Here is a 21,040-nt window from a genome sequence, read left to right on the forward strand (position 1 = left end):
GGCTTTCTTGAGCAGAAACCATCAATGGAACTAAAGCAAGGAGAGATCTGCACACTGGAGGAAGTAGACTGAGTATTAGTAGAATGTCTACGAGAACTGGTGAGAAATAAGGAGTTCTGTCAAATGGGGTAAGGGTTCTGAAAACAAAGATTATCGTGAAAACAAATAGGAGGCATCTGAAGATTGAATAGAATATGGAGAACAGAAGTCAGATGGCTAAAGTTTTCTAGTGACTTCAAGTACATTTGTGAAAAATAAAGGTATGTTCAATCTAGTAGAGTAGCTGAGCAACATAATTGTGATTTAAGGATCCTCATGAGGTTTGAGCCCATGGGGAGTTTTTTTTTTTAAGTAGTTGAGTGAAGGCCAGGAAGGGGTGTTGAAAACTGAACAAAGTTTCAATGGACTGGATGAACACATCCACAGACATACGCCACAGCATCTAAAATAAAGTATGTAGTTCTCTCATGGTATTTCCTTTCCAGAGAAGAGAATATGTGCAAGCTGAGAATTGACATTCCAGCGTTACAAGTGGGCATAATCAAAACATGCAAGCTGAGAATTGACATTACAGCGTTACAAGTGGGGATAATCAATACATGCAGAGGATAAGAATAAACCAGACTTACTTTTTTAGGGTGCTTTTGACATCCTGCAAAAAAAACAGAAACCAACATTAGTTCCCGCAGCACAAACATTAAGCTTTTGCAGCAGTTCAGTGATGAACAACTTGTGAAACTCAAGCTTCATTTAACACAACCATCAATAAAATGTGAAATAACTCTTTCCAATGTACTGGATAGTGTAAGAAATGGGGGTATTAGTGTAGGTGTGAGGTACCCACCCCAATCAATAGCCCCAACACTTGTTAAGGTGAATCACTAGAGTCACTAAATTGACCTCGACCCCCTAGTAGTTATGGTACAGAGCTGACAGTCTTAACTTAGAAGCAAAGTGTAAAGAATGTATGCAGTACTAAAACAGTAAAAGTCAAAACATAAGTAAAAGCGCAAACCAATTTAGAAAAAACTATTTTAATAACTACTATGACACCAAGACAAACCCTTTACTGATTCCTAGATACTGGTCAAGCAAAACAACATGACCATGGTTGGCGCGTTACATTTTTTTGTGCTATTTTCGCTTAAAAAAAAAATGTGAAATTAACAATTCCAGTTTTCCTAGTTTGCTAGATCCTTTAGCCACAAAGAATCCCATCCATAGTAGGCCCAGCTGATATCTTCATATTTAAGTCCAGGGATATGTGTAGGAGAGCAACCTTTGGGTCCCTAGGGATCAATGGGCCAGCCCCACACAGGACCAAGTTTTATAGAGGAAGCCTGCCTTATGATTGGGACACCGTAGGCAGTCTGCCGGGGAAAACACTCCCATCTTCCAAAGCGGTTTCCTGGTGTAGTAGGCTCGGTTGTAGCTATATCAATTTAATGGTTTTATACTGTGAGACAATCATGACTTGCCTAGGGAAGGGGCGTGCCTCCCGCCAGTCATCCTTAGTCGCGCACCCAAGTTCCACTTCCACACCTCCTGCAACCAGCCTAAAGTGTCAGGTGAATTAACCACAGATCCAGGGTGGGAGGGTTGCGGTGCGACGACTGCCCCATGAGAAGCCCTGAAGCAAGGCCTCAAGTTGCACAAGAGGATTGGGGTGAGGTACAGGAAGTTCTGGAGCGGATACAAAAGGCATCGCAGTGTTACCATCTTGTGAATGGATGAGTGACCCAGAAAAGACAAGACAATGGGAGTGCTGCCCAGAAACTCAAGTCTCAGTGCAGCAATTTGAGATTGAAGATTTGTCCCAGGCTTCCTGGAAATCCAGCGTAATCTAGACCCAACGGTATTTAAAGCCTTCCCATCAGATCTGAATGTCTGCTGGCCAAAGGAGTGCCAAAGTAGGACATCTGATGGGGTAGAGGGAGTATGTGGCCTTGCTGAAAGTTAGCCCCAAAAAATCCCCCCAAATTCTAAATATCTGAAGGGCATGAGGCCCAGAGTCTTGGGGCTCAGCAAGGAAAATCAGGACATCAGGGAATATCGCCACCTAGTCTATCCTCTGATGTCCATTCGAAGATCTGCAACAGGGGCTCCATCGCCACCACAAACACAGCCATGACGAGTGCCTCGCTACACGGGGAAGAGGTCCGATACCGAGCGTCCTATCTTCACCCGCGCCAAAATGTATGTATACATTAGACAGACCCACCAGATAAATTTAGGGCCGGAGTCTCACTAAGCCAGTAATGTAAACAGGTATTCCTATCCCACAAGTCAAAGGCCTTGTGGAAATCTGCAAGGAGAAGTGCATGTGTCCCTAGTAATCGGTCAGCCAGCACAATGGCACTGTAACCCTCCTAATATTGTGATGGGTGGCGATGTGGGGCCTCAACCTGGATTGGTCCAGGTGGACCTAGGACCAGATAACCGTGTTAGGTGACTGACGAGGGACTGTGCCTACATTTTAGTTTCAACACTGAGACAAGCGATATGGCGGTAAGAAGTGCAGCAGTCCAGGGTGAGCCCTGGCTCTGGAATGACCACTAGTTCTGTAGCGCAAACATCTAGGGAAGTGCCCTTTCCTGAGCGATCTCAATGAAGACCGTCCACAGAGGCTCCAGAAGCTGTGACTTGAACGCCTTAAATAATTCTGTAGGAAACTCATTGGGCCCCAGGGTATTGCCTGACTGTAGTTTTATAAGAGCCATTCCAAGCTTTTCCAAGGTAACCTCTCCCTCAAGAAACTCCCTGTCTGCCGGGGTTAGTGCACAAGTTGGGAGGTCTTTAAGTCTGGGGGTGGTGGTTAGTCCACACCTCAGTCGTTTAATTTTTGCCTTTTTTTTTTGTTAATCTTTTTATTAGTTGTTTCAACAATAGAATCACATACAGGTTCAATATAACATTCCAAACAATTGCTTTATATGTCATCGCAGTTGCTTAGGAGAGAAGAATCACAATCATATTCAAATACCTCACTCCCCCCCATGTTGCATTTCCAGTTCCGCCGATGGGAAAATACATAGACTGCCACGATATATAATCCATTTGCCCCATTTCCTATCCCATTTCTTCGGACACCCTCGTGACTTGAATAATTTTTGCCTTGTTTGATTCTTTTTAGGAATATATCCCCTGATTAAGGGCAGGGTCTTGCCTGAAATGCATTGGGGATATCGTTTACCTTGTTTGATGTCTACCATTGATGTACATGGGTTATTTTTCACACACTTGATGTGAATAACCATAACCACGAAAGAAAAAACATTTACTTTGAAGAATAAAACTACATTGAAGCCACAAGTTGAATTTGGATTGAATGATCAAACTTTGATTTCCATTTGGTATCCAGCAGTGCACCAAAGGGACACTTCCCTGTGGGACAGCGCAACAGTTTTCACGTTCACACGTCCAGGATCAGAGGACGATACATTTCTACACTCAGACCAACCCCCAAATTTCTGTTATAGTATCCCATCAAAGAAGGAGAAACCCACGGAGTGAGTGATCCATATCTGTTCATTTCATAATTCCTTGTGTGACCAGGATACACAGCACCCGACGTGAACATGTCCTACGAATAGATCTAACTTAACAAATAAAAGAGCAGGCACCTTCATGTTTGCGGAAAATGAAGCACAGAATGTATTCACTCATCGGCGAGATTGAAACTACCACCAGCTCAGGTTCAGTCCAGAGTAATAGCAAACAATTGCTATATTTAACCAAAAGGGAGATAAGCCAGTGGTTACACTCTAGTAAACACAGGAGATATCAGTGTTTTCCTAGGAGACTCAGGATCCCCTTGAAACCATCCTTTTGAAAGAATGATTCCAAGTTTACAGACAGATGGTATGGAATTCTAAACAAATGTTAGACTTACTTTTACTGATCTTAGAAGACCTATCAAACATTTTGGAAGAATTGAGCAGTGAAATCAACCATTTGAAAAGAGTTCTCGTCCAAATTAAGTGCTGACGAATGGTCTAAGATCTTACAGGATATCAATGAACAATTGTCCCGGCTTACAAGAAACGAAAAGTTAGGAAATTTCGAAGGGACACCATAGACTAAACTAAGCGAAGTATACAACTGGGCCGAAGTCTACAGATACCAAAACTTCATCAGCAGGTAGCGACTGAGATGAACAAGCGAATAAATGAACGAGTTGACCCGAACGACCATCAGACAGAGAAACAAGTCACAGGCTGGGACCTCGTCAACACCAGTTACACAAAGCAAAATCACGGTTCCTTTTTTAGGAACAGGCCACTTCGGAAACGACGAACCAGGAGGGGCAAGGGTAGATGCAAGTACCGATCCAACCGCATCAAAGAATAACCAGGAGTCCAAGGACGCGAGTCAGAAGAATTTGGTCATCAATATTTCTTCATATAATTAAAGTCCATTGAAAACGAAAATCTTACAAAAGGGAACTTAGTTTGTGCCCACCTACAACTCCAACATACTAGAGGCGGAGGTTAGTGTGTTTAAGTTCCTGCAACCACTCCGATTAAGACTTTTTTGAAAATATTGTCCCTGAGCAACAACCTAGGACAGAGGACACCTTGAAGTGTTTGAAACCCAAGAGTACCTACATGGCACCCGTTAGCCATAAGATACTGGATGCCTTCGAAACTTTAGTAAAAGACGACTCACATCTCTTTAGAACCAGGGGAACTAGACGATCGAACTCGACCACCAAAGAAAGAAGCATCATACAACAGTTGGCAAACAATCCAGATATTAAATGTTATAAAGCAGATAAAGGTGGGGCCTTAGTATTAATGTATATATCCTACTACAACTACAAAGTTGCTGAACATGTGGAAGATACAACATACATAGAACTAGGGCACAATCAAACTGAAGAATTCAGAAGTGAACTGAAAGCTGATGGACAAAGCGGTAGCCTATGACAATCACAGAAACAGATCGAAGGTATTTGATACAGGAGTTCCCCAGAAGTCCTACATTACACATGGTACCTAAAATCCACAAAGATCTATGGAAACCACCAATGAGGCCATAGTGTCTACACGTGGTTCAATACATGAACCAGTTTGAAAGTATCTAGACCTACACCTACAGGAATTTGAGCAGAGCATAACAACCTACATCAAAGACAACTGAATTCCTGCTGAAAATCAGAAATCGATGAACAAAGAAGTATTTCTATGTACTATAGACGTGAAGTCTATATACTTCAAACCCACATGATTTAGGCATTGAAGCAGTAGAATTTCTTACTTAAATCGAATATGAAGCAAGAGTTAAATATTAGTCTTTTGGAGTTGCTTCAATTCACTCTATCACAGCTAATTTTTTTTATACAAGGAGAAGTTATTTTTGTAACTCACAGGGGCATCCATGGGAAATTGCGCAGCTTCCAGTTACGCCAACCTGTTCATGCATAAATTCAAGTTGGATAATGTTTTGAACGACGCACGCAAAAAACATTGTAACATTTTTGAGATACATAGATGACATTTTTGTTATTTGGCAAGGTACTAAAGATGAGGTAACATCAGCCATTTAAAGTCTGAATCAAATAAACTATTGCATCGGTTTCAGTTATGATATCAATAACCGGATGATCAGCTTTCTGGATGTGATTGTCAATATTAACTATCAACTTGAGGTCACCCTATACAGAAAAGAAACCTATTGCAATAATCTATTGCATTTCGACAGCTTTCGTCAGAACGCACTTAAAGTTGATTTGCCATACTCACAATTGCTGAGAGTCAAGAGAATCATGTCTGCTCCGATCAACTCACATCCAACATGACAGACAGTTTCAAAGACAGAGGATATCCCCACCAATGTACTTACCATGGCCACACCTAGAGCATCAACTATATCCAGCATGCAACTACTCCACAGAAAGCAAAGACCAAATCAAACAGAATGGTCCTGGTATCTAAATTTTCAACTGAAAGTTCTGGACTGAAGAACATCACCCTTAAATATTAGCCAATGCTACAGTTGGAGTTAGATTTTAATGGAATATTCTCAGACAAACCATTGTTTGCTTATGAAAGGAGTAAGCACCTCAACGAATTATTGAAAGCCAAAGGAGAACACAGATATCACGGTTCATAAAGGCACAGTTCTGTGCAATAAATGCAGTAATCATCCTGACTTAAACAGGCAAGAAACATGTTGACCAGACGAGACGGAGCGCTACACACTGCACCATTATAGCAGTGAGTCACCAACTTCACTTTTAACCAGGGGGAAGGCAGGACTATTAAAGTTTAATTTACCTGACTCTTCCATTTCCCGGTTTTAATCCACACTTTTGCACTCCTACACTTCCAAGGTCCCTTACACCCACTGCACCATACGGCAAGGAATAAAAAGATCTCCGTCAAAGAGCCCCTGCTTAGGGTGCCCGTCGGGTATTGCAGCGCCGACCCGACGAGGAGCATGCCCGATGATGAAGCATGACACCCAGCAGGCTGGGTGTGTGAGGGCCCTTATTCCGAAAGGAAGGACTCCCCAGTCCCTCCCCTTTCTCACCAGTACTATCAGTATATAGTTAGGGACCACTCCGGTCCCACACCCTCCCTCCCTCCCTCATAGCCCTTTCATTAGGAACTGCATACCCTTTCTCCTTATGTTTAGCCTGGGCATGTATGCTGGACCTTTCTAAAAGCCCAGTCCCTCCTCTTTCTTCCAATATTGGATCATTCCCAATTGATATACTTAATTTACTTACAAGTCCCTAGTAAAGTGGTACCCCTTGTACCTAGGGCCTGTAAATTAAATGCCATTAGTGGGGCTGCAGCACTGATTGTGCCACCGACACAAGTAGCCCATTTAACTAAGTCTCAGGCCTGCCACTGCAGAGCATATGTGTGCAGTTTACACGGCCATGGCGACCTAGCAAAACAGCCCTTTTGTCAGGCCCAAACTTTCCCTTTTTATGCATACAAGTCACCACTAAGGTGGGCTCTGTATAACCCACAGTGCTGGGTGCAATGTATTTAAAAGGCAGGACATGTCATTTTTTAAGTTTTATATTTCTTGGTAGTGAAAAACTCCCCAAGTTGTTTTTAACTATTGCAAGGACTATCTCTCCTATAGGAGAGCATTGAAATTACCGGATTACATTTTAGAAGTGTAATTTCCAATTAGGAAGATTTAAGGCCAAGTCTGGCTTCTCAGGAATAACAATTTAAAATCACGACCCATGGTGCAATTCTGAAATGCTACTTTTAGAAGGCTGATATGTAAACAAATGACGGACGGAATGCTGAAAGAATCATACATTCACCACCAGTCAAGAAATCAGGGTTAAATCCATTCACTAGGCCACCCCAGTTTGGACCCAGCCATATGCAAATCAGTCTTGACCCTGGTCCTCACGGGAACAGTCCAGCCCGAACTGCCAAGCCAGGTCCTCCCTGGACCGAAAAGAAGCATCCTGGGACTGGAGCAGAGGAAAGAGCTAGCCTTCTCTCAAATTTTGTGTACTTCCGTCCAGCGGTCCAGGCTGTAGCTATGTCTAAATCTTGCAAAATCCCCAAACACATCGCATGGAGAAAAAGTGGTTTGGGATCCCCTTTTTCTCTGCCCCAGCTTCACGAATCACCATGAAAATTTCCAGACAACAGCTAGAGTAACCATTACACCACTTTTGAAAATATCGTAAACATTTATCAAACTGCGCCAAAGTTATTAGAAAAACAATTAGCAGTTTGTCAATGAGAAAAGTTGGTCCTAACTCTACCTACCTTCTGGCTTTTGCCAGTAGATGTGTGGTGTGTGGTAGTGTGTGTGTGTTTTGTGTGGAAAACCCAAAGGTTACAGGGACGTTATAGCTAGGCTCAGATTTTACTTTTACAAAACCAATGAAATTCAGTAGTTCTAGTTACCGGAGCCAACTGCAAGTTACACCCCCGCAGTGCACTGCTCATGACCTCACATATTACATCACTCATGACATCTAAAATTACATCACTGATGACATCCAGTGAGTGTTTCTAAAACATTTGAGACTTGAAGATATATACTAAGCTAAAGCGCAAGTGAAATTGCTATTCTTTCTTTACTACTGAGTGTTGGACCCGGCCTCGTAGCATGGCTCTACTTGCGCCCCGCACCACCTAACCTGGTGCCTGCAGCCCCAAGCACCCGGCCTAGCCGATCCTTCCCACCAGAACACCCGCACCCGACCCGGACATCCTCATCCATGGCCTCTCTCCTTTCGGCCACCCCGGGCCCGCGTGCCCACTTCATGCACCAAGATGGCCGCCCGGCCCCAGCGCGACCCGGGCCTAGAGGCGCCACTCCGGCTGGAGGACATCCCGCCTGCCAGGGGATGAGAGAGGGAGGAGCAGTTTCTATCGCACCTCTGAACCCCCCTGGGACGATGGGTTTCGATCGGCCCTCCGGCCTCCCTGAGGGCTGGCTCCATGCCTGCTGGGTGTCTGGGGCTCCTCCCGACCCGGCCCTGAAAGGATCAAAAGACACTGGCAGGAAACCCCGACAAGCGACCCCCAGGTGACAAGACCCCTGCCTGCTCAGACTCCGGACAGCAAAGAGGGGTCGACCTATAACAAGGGGTGCTCTGGGACTGTCCGGCAGATTCGACGCTGGAACAACGAGAGCCTGCTGACGCGGTCGCGGCTCCTGGAACTTAGACCCCCCCTGAGCACTGCTGAGTGACTCGCGGCTCCCTGAAGATCGTAAGACCTCCGAACTTGTACCTGAGCCTGCTGAGTGACTCGCGGCTCCCTGAAGATCGTAAGACCTCCGAACTTGTACCTGAGCCTGCTGAGTGACTCGCGGCTCCCTGAAGATCGTAAGACCTCCGAACTTGTACCTGAGCCCGCTGAGTGACTCGCGGTTCCCACAGACTCCCACGGTCCCGCCGGACCCCAACTACAACAAGCGTATCCCCCAGCTCGAGGATTGTGAGCTGTGCGCCGGGTACGTCCCTGCCTTGAACCTTTGCCAGAGACTGTCCCGCTACCCCCTATCCCTTCCGAGACTCATTGAGCCCGCGCTCTCCTTGTACATATTTGCAGTGCTAACCTAATTGATAAAGATTGATTTCTAAGAACACACGGTGTGGTGACTCTGTTGTGTGGTGCCAGAAGTACGATCCTAGATACGAGATTCCTCCCCCTGAGGAGTCTCCCGCCAGTGCCCGGCTACGATACTTCGAGGGTGGGTCTCAGGGTAGTCAGGACCCCCTTCCGGGCTCCTCTGAGGTCGCCGTCTAACACTGAGTGATAGTGTTTTTAACATGCCATCTGAGCGGCTATGTGTATGTCTGAATCTGTGTGTGTGACTGACTGTATGAGTGGATGTGTGAGTAGCTGAATGAGAGGCTCTATGGCTGGGTATGTGGGAGTCTGATTGGCTGTGTAAGTGGCTCTATTGGTGAGCGAGTAGGTGGGTGTGAATGGCTCTATGGGTGGGTGTATGGGTGAGTGGCTGAGTGGCTGTTTGAGTGGGTGTTTGGTTAAGTGAGTTAGTGTTAAAATTTCATCTTCTATGTCTGTACGTAGATGGCAGGGGTGGGGGGATACCTTACGATGGGTGACCTGTATGACAAACAATATATGACACAAGAGCAGGCGGTGGACATCTTTGGTCTGGGCAATGGGCAGTTTCTGCAATATGAGAAAATAGCTCAGGTCGCTAGGGAGTTATGGCCCTCGTTTCCCGAGGAACCTCCTGCTGCTAATGTGTTGCAGATCTGGTTATATATGGCCCAAGGACGGAGATTTGTATCGCATTTATATCGGGCAATCCGGGAGGACAAAATGGTTCCCACACTCCCTATACAGGAAAGATGGGCTGTAGTGGTGGAAGACCCCATAACAAATAAGGATTGGATTAAAATCCATGAGGGGGTGAAGCAGGTGAGCACGAACACCAGTTTTAAATTGATACAATATAATTTTGTTCATCAAACATACCTTACTCCCAAAAGATTCAACATGATATATCCAGACCTCTCGGCGCAGTGTCGGGACGCGGATTTCATACATATGTCATGGTCCTGTCGGATCATGGGTCCTTACTGGACCGAGATTCTGGTTACGTTACAGGAGGCAACAGGGTGGGTATTAACTCGGGAGATCTGTAGGGTCCTGCTGGGTTTACTGCCTCGGCCTAAAAATAAGAATCTTAGTAGGAAATTCGTCCTCTTGGGTCTGGTGCTGGCAAAACGACGGATAGCCATCTCATTGATAGGCCACGACCCACCAAGGGTGTCCGGGTGGATGCAGGATGTAAATGAATGGGCCACAGCTGAGAATGCCCAAATGCAGTGGATCAGATGTGACGATAAAGTGGAGGATGACTTACAGACCTGGAGGGCAATGCTGAGGGATATGCAGACTGATCAGACACCTGCTGGTTCCCAGTCCAATAACAGACTGAGAGGCCGCAAGATAATAGGGTGACCCCTACATGAGGTAGGACGATACAGGATTTTGAAATGAGAAATGGTGTTAGACCTGGCACTTTGGCGTGAGTCTCCCTTCCAATTTTTGTTGCTCTGCCTCATGTGTTTTTATGGTGTTGGCCGCTCAGCGCACTGTGCCACTGCCAACCAGTGCAAGTGCTCCCTATGTAAAATGTATATGTTGGTTGGATTCCATGATTGGCTTATTTGGTTTACTGTCAGACCCTAGTAAAGTGCACCAGGAGTACCAGGGCGTGTAAATGCAAATACTGCTGGTGGGCTTGCAGCACTGGTTGTGCCACCCACAGAAGCAGCCTGGTAAAATGTGTCTAGGTCTGCCATTGCAGAACCTGCGTGCGGTCTGGTACTGACATGCTGACTGGCAAGTGCACACACTTGCCAGTCCCTAAACCTTCCCTTAACTTCATGTTAGTCACCCCTATGGTAGGCCCAAGGGAAGGGTGCGTTGTAAGCATAAGGTAGGACAAGCCCTGATGTGTGTGGCATGTCCTAATAGTGAATTACAGCCATTTTCGTTTTTCACTATTGTAAGGCTACCCTGTTCTCATAGGCCAGAATGGGCTGTTAAGATTGTTACATCCTATGATCCTAACATGCCCAGGGAACATGGTAGAGGATCAAGTTTAGTATGCCTGAACTAAGGTTTATTTCAATATTCTGCGTTTGCAAATGCCACTTTTAGAAAGTTGGCCTTTGCTTGCCTAACCATTTCAGCCCACCTCTGCGTGATGTGTATCTGCTGTCTGGCTTGTGTGAGTGACAGGGCTGGGAAAACCCAGATGGGCAGGGCTAGGTAGCCTGGAGGTGAATAGAAAGATTGACAGGTAGATAGGTGGGAGGAGTACACCCGGACTCTGAATAGGACTGTGCTCTGCCACCACAATACCGGCTCCGCCCCCTGTGGAGCGTCTGATGACTCTGCCCTGCACTCTGAAAGAAGAAGCCTGCCTCGCGTCAACAAAGTGCTCAAGAACTGGACTGAACTAGGCAAGGGCCCCCCTGGCCTGGGAGAACAAAAGAAATGTAGTATAAATGTAGGAGCCCTGCTCCTAAGAAATCAGATCCGCTTTGAACCACGAAGAATCTCTGCCTGAGGAGGAGGCGCCAGGAAAGCTGTAAGGAGGAAGACTGTCCCTATCCTGGGGGACTGGCCTGCAGTGGTGTCCTTACTGCCAAAGGAGAGAAGAGGAACCCTTCACCAAAGATTTGCTGCATTTTTATTTCAAGAATCTTGTGCTTCCCAAAAACGATATCCAAGGGCCTGGAAGTGATCTTACCCCCTGAACTGAGCCCCAGGACCATTGGGCTCATCCTGACCTTCACCCGCCTGCCGCTGGACCGTGGTGTTCCTTCCCTCGCCGGAGCTGTGACCCTCATGCTTGTAAGCCCCTCCTCGAGCCGTGACCGGGCTGCTTGGCTGCCCCTGCCTTGAATAGAGCCTCGCTCGATCTGAGCCGCTCTCTACGCTGTGCTGGGCTGTCCCCGTCACCTCACCCGCTGGAGGCCTGCTGCGCACCTTCACCCCTCCCGCCGGAATCGGCATTGTGAGCATCCCAAAGCCTCGAACGGCCCGGACGTAGACTGCGTGCCCGGCTGCCCCGCTCTGCTCACCTGCCCCATCTGAGCACCCCGCTCCCCCTGTGAGCCTGAAGGATCGGACCCCCCCCCCCGTAAAGTGTGGGAGCCCCGGATGCCGCCTCGCTCTCTTACAAGAGCCGCTGGATGCCCCGCAACCACCTTTGCTGCAAAGAAACAAGGTACTATAACTCCCGAACTCGACCGAGAGTTCGCATTGGATCCAGGGTCCGCAACGTTTGTTTTCCCTGCTCTCCGGCACGCTCTCCCTGGTTGCCTCATCAGCGCGAAGCACGCTAAAGATCCACAGCTCTCCTTGTTGCTACGTATAAAAGAACTTGCCATAAGAATAGAAATTGTGGCCCCACCTGTTCAACGTAGGGGCCCTGTACGAAGTCTGCATAACAGTATATAAAAACCTTATTTTTCTCTACAACCTGCCTAGTGTCCGTTTGTGGTGCATGTAATGAATTTACTGTGTCTATGATTGCCAATGCTTAACCGCGTACGCCCGGAGGTTTAGCCTTGATTGCTTGCGCCACGCACCTAGAGGGTGAGCAAGGGTTATTCTAAGGAGCCATCCTTCGCCCTGACTAGAAGTAAAGGGTCCCCGCTTGTCGCTGGTACTTGCCTGCGCCAACCAGAGTCCCCTCATTTCTAACAAATGGTATATAGGGATAGGTAGAAAAGGTGGTTACACAGACCAGGGGGGCGGCATGGGTAGGGAGGGGCGATAGTTCAGTTGAAATAAAAGGTTTTGTTGTAACAGACAGGCAAAACAGTATGCTATATTGAATGAGGGGATAAAGGGAGGCAATAATATGCTAAGTGCTGCTTCTATGAGGTATATGGCACTGTATGTATATATTTGTGTTTTTTAGTTTTATTTATCTTACATTTCCTTTTTTGATTCACTGGTCTCCCTTTGATGTAAAGTTTCAGAATATGTCGAAGATGTATCCTCGTCTCTCATGTCAATAAAGATATTTTTTTTTAAAAGTGAGTTAGTGTGTGAGGGGCTGTATTGGAGAGTGACATGTGAGTGTATGGGTGAGTGAGCTGGTGTGTAGGTGGTTGTATGGATGTGTGAATGAGTATGTAAGTGGTTGTGTGAATAGTGGTATGGGTGATTGAATGGCTGTGTGATTAGTTGTATGACTGAATAAGTGGTTGGGGAGAGTGTGTGGCTGTGTGAGTTGCATTGGTGAGTGAGTAGGTATGGGTCAGTGAGTGACCGCATGGGTGAGTACATGGTTATGAGAGTGGCTCTGCGATTGAGTCAGCAGACACGAGTGGTTGTATGGGCCTGTGAATGGGTGTTTGAGTGTGTTAGACCCGGCCCTCGAAACATAGCTAGACCTGACCCTTGCACCTCACACCAGCCCCCGAACCCACGGCCTAGCAGATTCTTCCCACCAGAACTCACACGCACCCAACCCGGACTTCCCGTACGTAGCCTTCCTCCTTTCGGCCACACCGGGCCCACGTGCCCACTTCATGCAACAAGATGGCCGCCCAGCCCCAGCGCGACCCTGGCCTAGAGGCGCCACTCCGGCTGGAGGACATCGCGCTCCCCTTGGGATGAGAGAGGGAGGAGCAGTTTCTATCACACCTCTGCGCTTCCCTGGGAAGGTGGGTTTCGATCGACCTGCCGGCCTCCCCGAGGGCTGGCTCCACGCCTGCTGGGTGTCTAGGACTCTTCCCGACCCGGCCCTGAAAGGATCAAAGGACAATGGCAGGAAACCCCAACAAGCGACCCCCAGGTGACAAGACCCCTGCCTGCACAGACTCCAGACATCAAAGAGGAGTCGCCCTATAACAAGGGGTGCTCTGGGACTGTCCGGCAGATTCGCCTTGGAAACACCTGAGCCCTGCTGAGTGACTCGCGGCTCCCTGAAGATCGTAAGACCTCCGAACTTGTGCTTGAGCCCTGCTGAGTGACTCGCGGCTCCCTGAAGATCGTAAGACCTCCGAACTTGTGCTTGAACCCTGCTGAGTGACTCGCAGCTCCCTGAAGATCGTAAGACCTCCGAACTCGTGCTTGAGCCCTGCTGAGTGACTCGCGGCTCCCTGGAAATCGTAAGACCTCCGAACTTGTGCTTGAGCCCTGCTGAGTGACTCGCAGCGCCCACAGACTCTCGTGGTCCCGCCGGACCCCCCGACAACAAGCGTATCCCCCAGCTCGAGGGTTGTGAGCTGTGCGCCGGGTACGCTCCTGCATTTGATTCCTATCCCCAAAGACTGTCCCGCTACCTCCTAACCCCCCTCCGAGACTTTGTGAGCCCGCGCTCCACTTGTATATATTTGCCTTGCTGATCATAAAGATCCTACCACTCCGATCTGATAAAGATTTGCTCTTAAGAACTCCTTGTGTGGTGTCTCTCTGTCGTGTGGTGCCGAGTGTATGATCCTAGAAGCGAGGTTCCTCCCCGGAGGAGTCTCCCGCCAGTGCCCGGCTACGATACCCAAGGGTGGGTCTCAGGGCAGTCAGGGCCCCCTCCGGGCCCCTCTGAGGTCGCCTTCTAACAGAGTGGCTGTGTGAGGTTGCATGGGGGTGCGAATGGGTGTGTGTGGTTCTGTGGATGTCATGAGTGATTTAATCAGTGATGTCACTGACCAGGTCATGAGTGATGCAATATGCAAGGTCATAAGGAGTGCATTGCAGGGCGTAAGTTATAGTTAGCTCAGGTAACTGCTGAATTTCAATTGTTTTGTACAAGTGAAATCTAAGCCCAATTAGAATATCCTTGTAACCTCATTTTTCAGTTTATGTCTAAGGTTTTTTTTTATTGTTCCCAACTGTAAGCTTAGAGTGGCTGTATGGGTCTGAGAGTTTCTAAGTGGGTCTGTGGGTAGTTTTGTGGGTGTAAGTGGGAGTGTAAATGGTTGTATGAGTTGGTGTCCTTGTGTGTGTTTTGTCAATGTGAGTGTTCCTCATGTGTCTTCTAGAAATATGTGATAACATGAATCCTAATTTAGAAAAGAGGACGAGTGGGTCTGAGAGTTGGTGCGTGGGTCTGAGAGTGGGTGCGTGGGTCTGAGAGTGGGTGGGTGCGTGGGTCTGCAAGTTGGTGGGTGGGTGCATGAGTGAGTCTGAGAGTGGGCCCATGAGTGGGTGGGTGCGTCTGAGAGTAGGTGCGTCTGAGAGTGGGTGCATGAGTGGGTGGACGCGCGCGAGCAGGGCAGGCGGGCGGGCACGTCAGAGTGGGCGGGCCTGAGTGGGTGGGTCTGAGAGTGGGTGGGCGGGCCTGAGTGGGTGGGTCTGAGAGTGGGTGGGTGGGTCTGAGAGTGGGTGCGTGGGTGGGTGGGTCTGAGAGTGGGTGGGTGGGTGGGTTTGAGAGTGGGTGGGTGGGTGGGTCTGAGAGTGGGTGGGTGGATCGGAGAGTGAATGGGTGGATCGGAGAGTGAATGGGTCTGAGAGTGAATGGGTGGGTCTGAGAGTGAATGGGTGGGTCGGAGAGTGAATGGGTGGGTCGGAGAGTGAATGGGTGGGTCGGAGAGTGAATGGGTGGGTCGGAGAGTGAATGGGTGGGTCGGAGAGTGAGTGGGTGGGTCGGAGAGTGGGTGGGTGGGTCGGAGAGTGGGTGGGTGGGTCGGAGAGTGGGTGGGTGGGTCGGAGAGTGGGTGGGTGGGTCGGAGAGTGGGTGGGTGGATCGGACAGTGGGTGGGTGGATCGGACAGTGGGTGGGTGGATCGGACAGTGGGTGGGTGGATCGGACAGTGGGTGGGTGGATCGGACAGTGGGTGGGTGGATCGGACAGTGGGTGGGTGGATCGGACAGTGGGTGGGTGGATCGGACAGTGGGTGGGTGGATCGGACAGTGGGTGGGTCTGAGTGGGTGCATGGGTGGGTCTGAGTGGGTGCATGGGTGGGTCTGAGTGGGTGCATGGGTGGGTCTGAGTGGGTGCATGGGTGGGTCTGAGTGGGTGCATGGGTGGGTCTGAGTGGGTGCATGGGTGGGTCTGAGTGGGTGCATGGGTGGGTCTGAGTGGGTGCATGGGTGGGTCTGAGTGGGTGCATGGGTGGGTCTGAGTGGGTGCATGGGTGGGTCTGAGAGTGGGTGCATGGGTGGGTCTGAGAGTGGGTGCATGGGTGGGTGGGTCTGAGAGTGGGTGCATGGGTGGGTGGGTGGGTCTGAGAGTGGGTGCATGGGTGGGTGGGTCTGAGAGTGGGTGCATGGGTGGGTGGGTGAGTCTGAGAGTGGGTGCATGGGTGGGTGGGTCTGAGGGTGGGTGGGTCTGAGAGTGGGTGCATGGGTGGGTCTGAGAGTGGGTGCATGGGTGGGTGGGTCTGAGAGTGGGTGGGTGGGTGGGTCTGAGAGTGGGTGCATGGGTGGGTGGGTGGGTCTGAGAGTGGGTGCATGGGTGGGTGGGTGGGTCTGAGAGTGGGTGCATGGGTGGGTGGGTGGGTCTGAGAGTGGGTGCATGGGTGGGTGGGTCTGAGAGTGGGTGCAAGGGTGGGTGGGTGGGTCTGAGAGTGGGTGCATGGGTGGGTGGGTCTGAGAGTGGGTGCATGGGTGGGTGGGTGGGTCTGAGAGTGGGTGCATGGGTGGGTGGGTGGGTCTGAGAGTGGGTGCATGGGTGGGTGGGTCTGAGAGTGGGTGCATGGGTGGGTGGGTGGGTCTGAGAGTGGGTGCATGGGTGGGTGGGTCTGAGAGTGGGTGCATGGGTGGGTGGGTGGGTCTGAGAGTGGGTGCATGGGTGGGTGGGTGGGTCTGAGAGTGGGTGCATGGGTGGGTGGGTCTGAGAGTGGGTGCGTGGGGGGGTGGGTGGGTCTGAGAGTGGGTGCGTGGGTGGGTCTGAGAGTGGGTGCATGGGTGGGTGGGTCTTAGAGTGGGTGGGTCTGAGAGTGGGTGGGTCTGAGAGTGGGTGCGTGGGTGGGTGGGTCTGAGAGTGGGTGCATGGGTGGGTCTGAGAGTGGGTGCATGGGTGGGTGGGTCTGAGAGTGGGTGCATGGGTGGGTGGGTCTGAAAGTGGGTGCATGGGTGGGTGGGTGGGTCTGAGAGTGGGTGCATGGGTGGGTGGGTCAGAGAGTGGGTGCATGGGTGGGTGGGTCTGAGAGTGGGTGCGTGGGTGGGTGGGTCTGAGAGTGGGTGCGTGGGTGGGTGGGTCTGAGAGTGGGTGCGTGGGTGGGTGGGTGGGTCTGAGAGTGGGTGCATGGGTGGGTCTGAGAGTGGGTGCATGGGTGGGTGGGTGGGTCTGAGAGTGGGTGCATGGGTGGGTGGGTGGGTCTGAGAGTGGGTGCATGGGTGGGTGGGTCTGAGAGTGGGTGCATGGGTGGGTGGGTCTGAGAGTGGGTGCGTGGGTGGGTCTGAGAGTGGGTGCGTGGGTGGGTCTGAGAGTGGGTGCGTGGGTGGGTGGGTCTGAGAGTGGGTGCGTGGGTGGGTGGGTCTGAGAGTGGGTGCGTGGGTGGGTGGGTCTGAGAGTGGGTGCGTGGGTGGGTCTGAGAGTGGGTGCGTGGGTGGGTCTGAGAGTGGGTGCGTGCGTGGGTGGGTCTGAGAGTGGGTGCGTGCGTGGGTGGGTCTGAGAGTGGGTGCGTGCATGGGTGGGTCTGAGAGTGGGTGGGTCTGAGAGTGGGTGCATGGGTGGGTGGGTCAGAGTGGGTGCATGGGTGGGTGGGTCAGAGTGGGTGCATGGGTGGGTGGGTCAGAGAGTGGGTGCATGGGTGGGTGGGTCTGAGAGTGGGTGCATGGGTGGGTCTGAGAGTGGGTGCATGGGTGGGTGGGTCTGAGAGTGGGTGCATGGGTGGGTGGGTGGGTCTGAGAGTGGGTGCATGGGTGGGTGGGTGGGTCTGAGAGTGGGTGCATGGGTGGGTGGGTGGGTCTGAGAGTGGGTGCATGGGTGGGTGGGTGGGTCTGAGAGTGGGTGCATGGGTGGGTGGGTGGGTCTGAGAGTGGGTGCATGGGTGGGTGGGTCTGAGAGTGGGTGCATGGGTGGGTGGGTGGGTCTGAGAGTGGGTGCATGGGTGGGTGGGTCTGAGAGTGGGTGCATGGGTGGGTGGGTGGGTCTGAGAGTGGGTGCATGGGTGGGTGGGTGGGTCTGAGAGTGGGTGCATGGGTGGGTGAGTGGGTGCATGGGTGGGTGGGTGGGTCTGAGAGTGGGTGCAATTGGGTCTGAGAGTGGGTGCATGGGTGGGTGGGTGGGTCTGAGAGTGGGTGCATGGGTGGGTGGGTGGGTCTGAGAGTGGGTGCATGGGTGGGTGGGTGGGTGGGTCTGAGAGTGGGTGCATGGGTGGGTGGGTGGGTCTGAGAGTGGGTGCATGGGTGGGTCTGAGAGTGGGTGCATGGGTGGGTGGGTCTGAGAGTGGGTGCATGGGTGGGTGGGTCTGAGAGTGGGTGCATGGGTGGGTCTGAGAGTGGGTGCATGGGTGGGTCTGAGAGTGGGTGCATGGGTCAGAGTGGGTGCGTGGGTGTGTGAGTGGGTGGGTCAGAGTCGGTGCGTGAGTGGGTGGGTCAGAGTGGGTGCGTGAGTGGGTGGGTCAGAGTGGGTGCGTGGGTGGGTCAGAGTGGGTGCGTGGGTGGGTCAGAGTGGGTGCGTGGGTGGGTCAGAGTGGGTGCATGGGTGGGTCAGAGTGGGTGCGTGAGTGGGTCAGAGTGGGTCTGAGAGTGGATGGGTCAGAGTGGGTGCGCACCCCGGGACACTGCAGGAGCCGTCACTGGGGGGTGGCGGTCCCCAGGGCCATCACAGGGCTGCAGGAGAGGGGGCTGTGTGGCCCCCCTCCCACCTTTTTCAAAGCCCCGGGGGTGGTGGCCCCCGGGGCTTGGAGGTCCGTCACGGACCCCAAAATTTCAATACTTAGTGCCCCGGGGAGGTGGCGGTCCCCGGGTGTGTGTGTGGGGGGGGGCTCATTCCCCCCACACAGGTTTATTAAATAAAAAAAATTTAAAAAGTGGTCCCCGGGGCTTGGAAGGGCCTTTGAGCCCCCCCCACATATTTTCGAAAAGCCCCAGGGGTGGCAGCCACCGAGGCTGGGGGGCCCCTTTGGGCCCCCCTATCACAATTAAAACAATGCCCCCAGGATTTGGCCCACCCGGGGGCTAAATAGCAAAGAAGCGCGGGAGCCCGCGCTTTGTTTTTTTTTTTCTTCGCGGCAGGATCCGCGCACCCTGTGCGGATTTTGCAGATTTACAAAATCTATATATTTTTGGCCCTGGGGGTCCTTGTGGGACCCCCTAAGCAGGCCTAGGGTTTCCGGGTGTTTCTACCCTGCCCCCTTTTTGTGTTTTTCGCGTTTCTTTTTCTGTTTTCTTGTGCCTCGGTTCAGGATGACGGCAGCCCTCCAATTTCATCTTGCGTATTACCCTCAGGATTAGAGATATTGGGGAAAAAGCGTAAGCACAAATCCGTGACCATCGCATGGACAGGGCATCCCCCCTTAAACCCTGTTGAGGGTATCTGCTGGCGTAATATCGGCATTTTTTGTTGTCCTTCGTTGCGAACAAATCCAGTGCCGGCTTGCCCCAAGCTCGGAACACCCAGAGCACTTGATTCTGCTCTAGCTCCTACTCGTGGCAATCCGATTGAGACCTGTTGGACCCGGCCTCGTAGTATGGCCCTACGTGCCCCCGCACCACCTAAACCTGGTACCTGCAGCCCCAAGCACACGGCCTAGCCGATCCTCCCCACCAGGACACACGCACCCGACCCGGACATCCCCGTCCATGGCCTCTCTCCTTTCGGCCACCCCGGGCCCGCGTGCCCACTTCATGCACCAAGATGGCCGCCCGGCCCCAGCGCGACCCGGGCCTAGAGGCCCCACTCCGGCTGGAGGACATCACACTCGCCAGGGGATGAGAGAGGGAGGAGCAGTTTCTATCGCACCTCTGAACTCCCCTGGGACGATGAGTTTCGATCGGCCCTCCGGCCTCCCTGAGGGCTGGCTCCATGCCTGCTGGGTGTCTGGGACTCCTCCCGACCCGGCCCTGAAAGCATCAAAAGACAATGACAGGAAATCCCGACAAGCGACCCCCAGGTGACAAGACCCCTGCCTGCACAGACTCCGGACATCAAAGAGGGGTCGACCTATAACAAGGGGTGCTCTGGGTCTGTCCGGCAGATTCGACGCTGGAACAACGAGAGCCTGCCGACGTGGTCGCGGCTCCTGGAACTTGGACCCTCCTGAGCCCTGCTGAGTGACTCGCGGCTCCCTGAAGATCGTAAGACCTCCGAACTTGTACCTGAGCCTGCTGAGTGACTCGCGGCTCCTTGAAGATCGTAAGACCTCCGAACTTGTACCTGAGCCTGCTGAGTGACTCGCGGCTCCTTGAAGATCGTAAGACCTCCGAACTTGTACCTGAGCCTGCTGAGTGACTCGCGGCTCCCTGAAGATCTTAAGACCTCCGAACTTGTACCTGAGCCCGCTGAGTGACTCGCGGCTCCGACAGACTCTCACGGTCCCGCCGGACCCCAACTACAACAACGTATCCCCAAGCTCGACGATTGTGAGCTGTGCGCCGGATACGTTCCTGCTTGAACTTTTGCCAAAGACTGTCCCGCTACCCCCTATACCTTTCCGAGACTCTTGAGCCCGTGCTCACCTTGTACATATTTGCCGTGATAACCTACTTGCTAAAGATTGATTTCTGAGAATACCCAGTGTGGTTACTCTGTGTCGTGTGGTGCCAGAAGTACGATCCTAGCTGCGAGATTCCTCCCCCTGGGGAGTCTCCCGCCAGTGCCCGGCTACGATACTACGAGGGTGGGTCTCAGGGTAGTCAGGACCCCCTTCCGGGCTCCTCTGAGGTCGCCGTCTAACATTGGTGGCAGCGGTGGGATTCGGGCCCATCACCTAGAGATCGTACCGTGAACAACGGACGCACTACCGACAAAGATGGCAGAAGGAAGCGCCATGAGCCCCGCAGAAACCAACGCCAACAGGGTGTTCAGGGTGGAGCATCTAGAAGAATATACACACAAGGAGCTGAAGCAATTTTGCAAAGAACTTAAAATCGCTACCACTGGTCTCAACACTAAGGAAGATTTGCAGAAAGCACTGAAAACTTGGGTG

The 21,040-nt window shown here is 51.5% G+C and overlaps 1 protein-coding gene across 2 annotated transcripts in view; it reads right to left on the reverse strand.

The window, feature by feature from the left end:
• Window positions 1–21,040, reverse strand: part of LOC146833558 (E3 ubiquitin-protein ligase TRIM39-like) — a 556,215-nt gene that overhangs the window by 185,444 nt on the left and 349,731 nt on the right. For both annotated transcript variants that reach the window (XM_085601414.1, XM_085601415.1), the window contains one exon: window positions 630–652. In XM_085601414.1, the coding sequence (XP_085457540.1) occupies window positions 630–652 (23 nt within the window). The remainder of the gene's footprint in view (window positions 1–629; window positions 653–21,040) is intronic.

Source organism: Triturus cristatus, chromosome 4_2 (genome assembly GCF_964204655.1).
Source record: "Triturus cristatus chromosome 4_2, aTriCri1.1, whole genome shotgun sequence".
NCBI classification, from domain to species: domain Eukaryota; kingdom Metazoa; phylum Chordata; class Amphibia; order Caudata; family Salamandridae; genus Triturus; species Triturus cristatus.